The sequence below is a fragment of the Salvelinus alpinus genome, chromosome 7, assembly GCF_045679555.1.
Source record: "Salvelinus alpinus chromosome 7, SLU_Salpinus.1, whole genome shotgun sequence".
NCBI classification, from domain to species: domain Eukaryota; kingdom Metazoa; phylum Chordata; class Actinopteri; order Salmoniformes; family Salmonidae; genus Salvelinus; species Salvelinus alpinus.
Genome location: NC_092092.1, coordinates 30,498,987 through 30,510,672, shown reverse-complemented (window position 1 = coordinate 30,510,672; position 11,686 = coordinate 30,498,987). Strand labels below are relative to the sequence as shown.

Here is an 11,686-nt window from a genome sequence, read left to right as displayed (position 1 = left end):
TAATTGATTACTAATCCCCACAACATAACTCATGTGCAAAAAACGGAAGCGAGTACCGAGTTATCTCATAGAAAAGCGCAATAGGAATTGAAGGAGCACAGACTTGACTGTGGAGTTTGCGAAAGGGAGTTCACACAAACGGAGAAGCGCCCATATACACACGCTCAGAACGCATCTGCGCTGTGTTCAGGATTTTACAGGATTCTTTTGACAAGGGATACCTTTTCATTCACTCAGAAAGTACTTTAACCAGATTTGCAACATGTTGGATTGTTGTCATTGATGCGGTAACTAATCAACATTACAAGTTTGACAAGAAAGAGCCAAGTGAATCTCGAGGAAGGGGATCAGTCTGTGTGAATCTACGCGCGGACCCGACGTTATACCGGAGAAGATAACGATGTCTGGATCTTACTGCAAAAGTTTATACTCCTTCAGCGGGGACCAACATCAGCAGGGTTTGACTTTTGAAGTTGGAGAAATCCTAAAGATAGTTCAGCCGTTGCCAGGCGGCTGGTGGGAAGGAGAGCTGGATGGAGTCAGGGGATGGTTCCCAGCAAGTTATGTTCAGGTCTTAGAGGTAAGTCTGAATGTCCACTCTCAGATCAATAAATGGTACAATACCAATGGTGAAACAAATACCAACAAAATAAACACTTTTTTTCTCTCCCTTTGAGTTTGGAGTGAAATGTATACTTAGTATGACCTAATGAAGTAGTAAGAGTTCTTATGATGCTTACTATATTACTAAATGAAATAACGTCATCATAAAGAGTCAATATGTCTTTACACTTAAATAACACACTCAGATATTTTGACATTGTGATAAATACATATGTCCACTCTCATATCCACATAACCCCACATTCACACCCATGGCTGGTATCTAACAGATGTGGAGATTTGTTTCAGAGGCGACTAGGGTTTTAAACAGTTTTCCTATTGGTGTTCATCAGCTTGAGAGCTAGCCTCCCCACCCCTGTCCACTCTTCTGAGGCCTCCACCACACTTCCTCATTCCTGACACATTCCACTGGAATTCTCAGGTCTCCTGCCTGTGTCTGTCTGCATGAGTGCACGGGGCAGTTTACTGGGGGAACACACTGCTCTGTCACAGCAAGGTCACAAGTACGCACAAACACGCGCTTTTGCGGTATGCAGGTGAACACAAGGTTCACAGAAGGGCAGGGAAATCCTTGGCAAAGACTGTCTTGAATCAGGTTTTAGCCAAGAGTGACAAGAAAACACACAGCTAATTACTTGTTTTATCAACAATTGGCAAAAGGAAATGGACACTAGCCCAATGTTCACACTCGCGGACACAGTAAATCACTGGATCAGAAATGAGATGGGCAGATGGGAGTAGATCTGTAGGATGTGGGCTGGCCGGCTGGCCGAGGCAGCTGGTCCTCAACACACCTCAATCGGTCATTCAAAATACCAGCTTGATGTAGTTGTGTAGCGCTTGAAGGGGAACTGCCAAATCACCAGTGACCCTGTAGTTCCAGAGCATGTGAACATCCACCTTTTATCATAAAGGGTCAGATCTCTTGATAGAGGTTGTACATGTACATACAGGGAGGTCTGGAATCTGGTACTTGGTACAGTAGTGTGCATCTCTATTTTTACAGATAAGGAGAAGTGGGAAGCAGCTCTGACACGACCTGATACTGGGTGTGCAACAGGTGGAGGCTGCATTGAAGGAAATTACTTGAATAGTTAGTTTCATTGGCTCAGGTTTAGGATGTGTGTTGCACCATCAACATTTCATTTGAAACACTGACGTAGAAGTGTGTAGAAACAGGAAGTTCTTCCGAATGAGTTACCAAATGATTGCTACTAATGCTGACTTGGCTCTTGCATATAGATCTGAATGGAAGAACCACAATAGAAACTTCCTTATTTTAGTTGACCAATCAAACTAGCCAGGCATTTTTCTACATGAATTCAAACAAGAGGAAAACGCACCTAGAAACAGTCATATATATCATCAATTCAGACCAAGGTGTTTTCAACGACAGAATCGGGGGAATGTGTGTTTTCACCGCTGGCGTAGTTTACAGTGCGGTGCTTTGATCTCTGTCTGAGACACGCTCCATTGTCATCTTCGGCAGACGAGGCTTTGTTCTCCAAACAGTCTACTCTTCTTTTTTCTTCTTCTTCAAACTTTGATGAATCATTCAACAGAAAACCTGTCATCAGGCCTGTGCTCGCCTTGACAGACCCTCAGATCCACACAGTCCCCAGGAACCTCCTTGTATAGATAGATACTGCCTTCATTTTAACAAACAAATACAACACAGAAGGCATTCAGTTCATATTTTATGATGAGATGTTCATAACTTTATTTTTTTTTACACTTTAACTTGTAGACTTTATTTTTGTGTTATTCTTATGGAAGCTGGAGAATGTGTAATATAATTGGGCCCTGCCGGCTACTTTCAGATGAGGAGTACATTAAAGGGGATGGTGATAATAAGCTATACATTTGCTGTTACTATAGCAGTGATCACTGGGTGAGGAATGACAGCTGTGTTTGATTGAGGAACTGTTTCCTGTCCTTTTGTGTATTTTCCAAGCTCACTGATTGACTAAGAGACAGAGGTAATGTCATTTTATGATGTTATGAGATGTTTAGGACAGGGTGGTTAAAGAGGGGTTCCACCCCTAACATCAGTAAAGTGCTGAAATTGGTATTTTTCTATATCAGTATAAGTCTACCCGTTGTCTATATGGTTTTATATACAGTTGAAGTCGGAAGTTTACATACACCTTAGCCAAATACATTTAAACTCAGTCTTTCACAATTCCTGACATTCAAACCAAGTAAAAATTACCTGTCTTAGGTCAGTTAGGATCACCACTTTATTTTAAGAATATGAAATGTCAGAATAATAGTAGAGAATTATATATTTCAGCTTTAATTTCTTTCATCACATTCCTAGTGGGTCAGAAGTTTACATACACTCAATTAGTATTTGGTAGCATTGCCTTTAAAATGTTGAATTTGGGTAAAATGTTTTGGGTAGCCTTCCACAAGCTTCCCACAATAAGTTGGGTGAATTTTGGCCCATTCCTCCTGACAGAACTGGTGTAACTGAGTCAGGTTTGTAGGCCTCCTTGCTCTCACACGCTTTTTCAGTTCTGCCCACAAATTCTCTATGGGATTGAGGTCAGGGCTTTGTGATTGCCACTCCAATACCTTGACTTTGGTGTCCTTAAGCCATTTTGCCACAACTTTGGAAGTATGCTTGGGGTCATTGTTCATTTGGAAGACCCATTTGCGACCAAGCTTTAACTTCCCGACTGAGGTCTTGAGATGTTGCTTCAATATATCCACATAATTTTCCTGCCTCATGAAGCCATCTATTTTGTGAATTGCACCAGTCCCTCCTGCAGCAAAGCACCCCCACAACATGATGCTGCCACCCCCGTGCTTCACGTTGGGATGGTGTTCTTCGGCTTGCAAGCGTCCCCATTTTTCCTCCAAACAAAACGATGGTCATTATGGCCAAACAGTTCTATTTTTGTTTCATCAGACCAGAGGACATTTCTCCAAAAAGTACGATCTTTGTCCCCATGTGCAGTTGCAAACCGTAGTCTGGCTTTTGATGGCTGCGTGTTTATACTATTGTTTGTACAGATGAACGTGGTACCTTCAGGCGTTTGGAAATTGCTCCCAAGGATGAACCAGACTTGTGAAGGTCTCCAATTTTGGCTGATTTCTTTTGATTTTCCCACGATGTCAAGCGAAGAGGCACTGAGTTTGAAGGTAGGCCTTGAAATACATCCACAGGTACAACTCCAATTGACTCAAATGATGTTAATTAGCCTATCGGAAGCTTCTAAAGCCATGACATCCTTTTCTGGAATTTCCCAAGCTGTTTAAAGGCACAGTCAACTTAGTGTTTGTAAACTTCTGACTCACTGGAATTGTGATCTAAGTGAAATAATATGTCTGTAAACAATTGTTGGAAAAATGACTTGTGTCATGCACAAAGTAGATGTCCTAACCGACTTGCCAAAACTATAGTTTGTTACCAAGATATTTTTGGAGTGGTTGAAAAACGAGTTTTAATGACGCCAACCTAAGTGTATGTAAACTTCTGACTTCAACTGTACCGGTGTGACTCTGGTGGTCTTGACAACCTAACTGATGAACAGAAGTGGAACAGGGCACGGTGAATCATGGATCATGCCATTGAGTCATCAAGTCAAGTGATTGCTGATTAGTGCCAAACTAATTGAGGTGGAGCTTAATGAGGAAGAGATGAGGAAAAAAGGACAAAGGAAATGAAAGCTGTAGAATCTAGATGAATGGACCAATTAGACACACCATTGATGACAGATTTCACCCAATGGAAATGGCTCTCCGGGGGACAAAGAATTTGATTGGTTCGAAGAATGAGTGAATGAGTCATTAACATTTCGGTGTATAATAGTTAGTTGCGTATACAGCCGTTTACCACGTTGGTGAGTTGGCAATGACCGACTATTACCAGAAAACAATTTAGTCTCCACGCTAAACTAAACTAATTAGCACTTTGGTGTGATGTCACTTTCCTTTGCCTAATCATCTTGAAGTAGCTCACAGCTTACTGTAAATCTATTTTGCTCATTTCCTGTACTTATGTATTTTAGCTAGCCTCTGTTCCAATCAAAACAGATTAGACTATAGGTTATAGTGTAACTTACTGGGTTTTGTGGTGTCCATGCTATGTTATTATTATTTTATTATTCCAATAGTTGCTATGGAATGGCATCCTGCATTCATCTCTCCTTAGTAGCCTACTCTCGCTCTAATCTCCAACCCAAAGACAGTCTAGTGTGATTATCAGCACTGGTGTGACTGAGGGAGCTGGCATGGCGAGGCAATGAGGCCTGCTATATTCTGTGCTGTGTGGGCATGGAGACCACAGTTCTAGTCTAGATGACAGCTGGGCAGGGTCAGCGTTACTGGGGCACCACTCCCATAACTAATCAGGACGCCCCCTTTACTCCTGAAATATTAATGTGGATGGATATGTAACCCTAACTCTGCAGATGGGCCTAAGAGGGACCATCTGTAGAGACTAGGGTAGAGAGTTCACCTTGAGTCTCAAACAATGACTAAATCATTTTACTTGTTGAGGTTTTCACGTCTACTAACAGCAGTATGAGGCAGACCTTTTCTACTGTTGAAATTAGGCATGGGATCTTATATGAAGTTAATGTCATAACATGTGACAACAAGTAAAGCAACATGTGATAACATTAAACTACACATGAAGTGTTCCAAAAACACGTTTTTTTTGTTTTTTGTAACGGATATTATTTATAGAAATGTGTAATAGTCATACAACTTAATCTCCATATGGCATATGTTTTTAAAGATAGTTGTGTTTTAATGTTAAACTTTCAAATGAGTAAATGAAACCAGGCAATATACTGAATTGGCCAACTGATCTGATCTTATTAAACACATGAAAACGTGTGTTTTCGGAACACTTCACATGTGGAATTCATGTTTTTTTCCCTTAAGGGAACTTACGGCAGGTAGCCTAGTGGTTAGAGCGTTGTGCCAGTAATCGAAAGGTTGCTGGATCGAATCCCCGTGATGACAAGGTAAAAAAAAAACTGTCGTTCTGAACAAGGCAGTTAATCCACTGTTCCCCGGTAGGCCGTCATTGTAAATAAGAATTTGTTCTTAACTGACTTGCCTAGTTAAATAAAACCCTCTCTCATTACTGCCTTTAAAGCCTTCCCTCAGTGGGTTAGTCAGCTGTGTTATGAAACTGTATCTGTGGTTGTAGCTGGACTAGTGTAGTGTTAGGACTCTGGGCTCTGCACACGGGGGGTAGGTAGATGGTCATTTAGGCTGGCATAATCCCCCTGTAGAGGAATGTGAGGGTCAGGGAGCTGCTGAGACCTACTGCCCCCCTACACACCACACTGCCAGGTGTTTCCCTGCCTGGAACATGGGAAAACTCTACAACTCTCTAAACACCACTCCCAATGCTGACGTCATACCTGTGGTAAACACTTTCCACTAAAGTGCATATAATCTGTATTTATTCAGTATCATACCGTAGTTACTCTGACTACTTTGAATAACAACCAGACTGTTTGTTTACTCAGCTCTACACGGTAGCTGCAGATGAGGATTTTCCTTGTTTTATAAAGGAAATTAGTTACTAGGGTATAGGTACTATGTAGTTGCATGCAGTTTGATATCTCCTACCTGGGATAGTATTCAAGTAGAAGGATTAAGTGTCTGTATTTCTTTGTTTGCTTTGTCAAATTAGTGAATACAAGATATGATCTTCCACTGTACAGCATGACCTTAGCAGTCAGTAGAGTCATTCCACATGCCTCACTAACTCAATTGTCTCACGTCACTTCTACAGTGTTATCAGTTAAATTTGTAAGGCTAGAGAAGGAGACCGGAGGAGGGATAGAGAGACTTACAAGGCATGGTACAGGTCTTGTGCAATCCACATAAACTGGTATGGGCAGAGGAAGCACAAAACGGGCTTTGTTGCACGTAGGGAGCACCCTAGCACTCACCACACACTGTCTGCTATTGTCTGCTTCCTTATGTCTCATAGCCTGTGTTTCTCTCTCATTGTGACTGAATGTGTGTCTAGTTTCTGTGTGTGTGTGTGCGCATCTGGGAATGTGGCTTCAGGCTCTCACAATAGCCCTAAACTCCAAAAAAACCTCTTCTAAATAAAGACGTCTGCTACTGCTCCCATACTCTACAGCCCAAAGCAGAGCTCTCTCTCGCTCTCCATCTCACCTCCCTCTCTCATTTCACTGTTAGTCTTTCCACTGTACACTTGCATCTGCTAGACAGTCTTACGGTAGTAATGACTAAGTGAGCGTGTGTGACTGTGTGTGTGTGTGTGTGAGAGATGTTTCTCTGACTGTATTCCTCACACCCGGAGAGAGAGGCCTGGGCCCCCTAGCCGCCCGTCACTGGCTGAGTGATCTCACAGGGTTGAGAACTCTCTCCTCTTCTCCTTCGCAGCCTCAGAAGTCTTGGGCAACAGCCGTTAGCTGGCTGCTCCACTCTCCATTGGGAGCCATTGTTAAACGGATGACGATAGATTGTGAAGAGCTCATATTTGCTGAGTCACAACCATGTGTGTGTACCAGAGCCTTTTTATCTACATTTGAGGGGGGAAATGTACCCTGACAGCATCCATATTTCGTATTGGCTTTTAGTATAGCTTTTGCATGGTCTGAAAGTACACATCAACATTCACCAGTCCTTCATCATTGTAATTATTGGTAGTGACCTATGAAGGCAAGGGACTCTGGGTATATACATATGATGGTGCTGATAAGAGTACAGTAAAGGTATTTATGAGTGAATAATAGGAAACAGACACTTCCACCATCAGTCACACCTCTGTTCCTCTGACACTGCATGTGCTGACTGGACAGGATAGGGTGGGATAGAGAGATCACAGTGGAAGAGAGTGAGAGGGAGGGAGGGAGGGAGAGGGGGGATGGAGAGATCACAGTGGAAGAGAGTGAGAGGGAGGGAGGGAGGGGGGGATGGAGAGGCAAAGTAAACAGAGACAGTGTGTACCTTGCTACTATTTTTGCCATCCCTCATGACTAGGAGGTACCCTCTGCTCTGTGTGTCAGCGTGTGTGTGTGTGTGCCAGCCCCTGTTTGTGGCTATATGCTGGCATGTAAATATATGCACATTTTTGGGCTTGTGGCTTGTGTTCACATCGTATCTCTGTACAGCCCAAGGCTACTTCAAAGCATCTGAGGATGTACAACATTTGGCAATATTGGAAAACTCCAAACATTTCTCCTTCTCAAAAATCATCACCAGCATTGTTTGCGACCTCAATGTTTCTGTATACTGAACAACATATACTTATTTAAACCACAGTTGAAAGACCTGTTACAGTTGGTGTACTGGGAACTTTTTTTAATGTTCTCTGTAATGGCTTGTTGTCCTTGGTTCATGATACTGTTCCACCTCTGTTCTGGTGTGTTGTCTTATAACTGGTCGTGTACTGGACACTTCCATCCCTGGCTCAACTAGAACAGAACCGCTGGTTTCACATACAGACCCTGACCCTCATACCCCCATCTTCCTACATCCAGATGTTTGACTAGAGGTCACTGGAGGACAGGCTGAACACACACACACACACACGCAGGCATGCACGCACGCACGGGTGGAGGCTGCTGAGGGGAGGACGGCTCATAATAATGGCTGGAACGGTCCGAATGGAATGGCATCAAACACCAGGAAACCATGTGTTTGACGTATTTGATACCATTCTGCTCCAGCCATTACCATGAGTCCGTCCTCCCCAATTAAGGTGCCACCAACCTCCTGTGGCACACACACACTGAGCTCACACCACCGCATGTCAGGAGACTATGAGTAATTCAGGCATGAGTAAGGGCAGCTAAGCTTTGGACAAGGACCTGACTGGTAATCCTCTGTTGAAACTCTGGAAGACCACTAATACAGAGGCTGCACATTTCTCCTCTCAGTCCATGAGTGGGCGACCTCCATTTCACAAACCTGCTGACCGTTCAGTATCTACTCAGTGAATCACCTACTTATGTTGTCAAACACGAATAAACTCATGTCAAAACCCAGATGGAAGTTGAAGAGAAACTCATAGAAAATCTCATTCTAAGACAGAAGCCCACAATTTCTGGTCTTGTTCTAAATGAGATTTAAATGACTTGCTGCAATTCATTACTGAATACATTTTTTTTTCTTCAACTTCAATATTAGAATCTTTTCAATTGATCAAGCCAGAAGTTTTACATCTTTAAATTATATTCATTTGTCTCGAAGACATTGATATGATATAAAAATAATTGCTATTGGGTGGTATGAAACCCAATCTAATGTTTACACTATTTCTGGTGAGGCTGGGGGAATTAGCTTTAGTACTTCCATAACCCAGTTTTCTCTCTTCTTGATGTTATTTTAACAAAAACATGGTTAACAAATAGTGATTTATTTCACGCAGAGGTCCAGTCGAGATATTTATTTATACAAAACTTTAAAATCTGTATATCAAATGTCTGTGTCCACCCTACATATATAATAGAATTAGATGGATCCAAGAGTTCATATTCCCCGTTGGAAGCTCAACCACTTTCAGCAACCTTAAAACTTCTGACATACTTTGACTATGGAGTGAACTATCCTTTTAATGTTTGTTCTCAACATAACGCTTTCTCTCTCTTCCTCAGGTCTTAGCTAGCCTTTTACAACTCAGGTGAAAGGGTAACGGCATGGTTTAATGCCTCTTCATACTCTCACTGACCTCCTCCACAGGCCCAGGGTATTTACAGCCATTTTTCCGAAGGGAATTTGACAAATGATTCCTGGTTTTCCAGGCGGGGAGCCAGTGGCACTGAAATGGAAAGCTATGAGCTATTTAGTTTTTCCATAGTAAGAGATGCTGTTTGTGTTTTTGGGTGTGGGAAACGTGGATGTAAACCGTCACAGGGATGTGTCTGTCATGCCATACATACCATGGACCACTCTGCTCTTATAATAAGCATGTTTGTTTGTACTCGTAGCCCTACTGGGACTAGTCATCATTAACTAAGGTCGGGTGACTTGATTTGGTTATTTCAGCAAAAATGAATCAATGGCATTGGCTTGTGTTGAAATGATCCTCAGCTTGAGCTTACGGTAACTCTCTTTATGACTTGGGGGACTTTACTAGGTTCTAGGTTTATGGAATAAGCGACATGTCAACGAAAATTAGAATGGAATAGATACTGTATTCGAAACATGATGGCGGCCATGATTGTTGTGGCTCTACAGAACACAGACAGCCAGCCATTCACAGTGACAACCATGATTGTTGTTGTTGTTGCTCTCCAGACAGCCATAGCTGAAACCATATGTTCTTAGCCAGGGGCTGTTCTGGCATCCTGTGAATGCAGAGCCACAGGCAGTCTGGGGTTGTCGAGGTTAACCATCTGGCATGGTGCATTATTTAATGTTGCATATGCCGGGACAAGCTGTCTCCATGTGCTGTCAAAGTTCCTAGTTCCCAGCACACATAGGTGCGCGGTGCCATTTGCCTCACTCACTGCATCCCCGTGTGCCTAATTGTGGCCTGAATCCTAACTCCCCATTGATATCAATGCATGGTTCATATGAACGTTAATTCAAGATGTGACCTCTCCCAATGTTGTGAAGCGGGGTTAGAGATTTTACATTGAGGTCCAACACATGTCGTTATTAAAAGGTTGAGCCCAGTTCACAGAGCCCATATACTCTTTGAACTGTGATTTACTGACTGGCAGTTAGAAGACAAATTCACTCAGTGACCGTGTTCAAAGACAGTCAATGAGATATTGCCGTCTAGAAAACGGACCATGTCAATGGGGTGAACCAATGATGTCCTCTTTTCTTGAAATCAGTGTCCTGACAGCCCACTCCCATCTGTCTTCCTCAGTGTTATCTGCAGAGCAGGAGAAAAACCCTAGTGTCACCTTACTGATAAGACCAAGACGTGAACCAACATTGTGTTACACATTCCCCAGCTAATGTGAGATTTCACCATGTCGTTGGACTGTGTGTGTGTGTGTGTGTGTGTGTGTGTGTGTGTGTGTGTGTTTCAGACGTATGGAAGCAGACAAGAAGGCAGACTTTAAGGGGAAGTAAACAGACACTCAGTTGGTGTCTCGGGTTTCTACAGGAAATTTGCTTTCGGTGATGGTCACTTTCACTCACTAAGATCCCTTACTGACCCTCTCTTTTATTTGTTTTCATGCGAGGAGAAAACAATGGTGATTGGACCCTTGTTGATTGGGTTTAGAAACACAAAACACTGAAAATTGTGCTTTTGGTTTACTCCTTTGTTCAAGCATCTTGGTTGCTCTTTTACAACATTCTGACCACTACCCCCATCAAGACAGCATGCTCGCTTACACTCGTACATCCATCCCATTAAATGTTTTCTGTTTTGAAATATTATACGCCTCCATTTCTTAATAAATAGAGGAATATCCAAGGTTAGTTAAGTAAATACATTTCTGAAGGGCGGATGTGGACATGTATAACACAGTGACCATCAAAGGAAGTACGATGCTGTAATGTTCTGTATAATTACATGTCATAAGTCACCCAGGGTTGATGTTGCTTCATACTCTCCATCCTTGTGGGACCAGCAGCAAACCTCTCTTCTCTTTTCCTGGAAAGTGTTGAATGGAATGAGTTAATTCTGAGAGGGACAGAAAAGGAACGATCTGTCTTGAGGGACAGTTTCTGCCTTCAATTATATAAATGACTCCTGCAAGTTGGTGATGTCATCGTTGAAGATCCAAGCAGCACGGGTTCTTATTCCCAGCATTAGTGAGGGAATGTGGTGATGTGTCTGTGTTATTTTGGATTCTCAGACATTTTGTGTATAATATTGGTGATTCATTCATGTTAGACCCTGTTCCTCCCAGATCATTTTATCATTCTAGAATGCTGACTCATATTCCTTTCAACGATAAAAATGACTAGTTGACTATTAAGTCAGAAACAATTGTGTACAGGTTGTGTCTGATTGTGTAATGATGATGCATGCATGTTAGCGCTGAAAGAATGTTCCATAGCACCTTTCCAGCATTCCAAGTTGATGGAATTATGACTGGTCAAATAAGTATGACTCAAGCTGCTTGCATTGCCTGTTACTAGACTCTAGTTT

General features: G+C 42.3%; 1 protein-coding gene across 1 annotated transcript in view; it reads left to right on the top strand.

Moving 5' to 3' along the window:
* The first annotated feature begins 98 nt into the window (after positions 1–98).
* The window catches only part of LOC139580780 (growth arrest-specific protein 7-like), a 57,350-nt gene continuing 45,762 nt past the window's right edge, over positions 99–11,686 (top strand). The window contains exon 1 of the mRNA XM_071409785.1: positions 99–580. Coding sequence (XP_071265886.1) covers positions 401–580 — 180 coding nt within the window. The 5' untranslated portion in view covers positions 99–400. The remainder of the gene's footprint in view (positions 581–11,686) is intronic.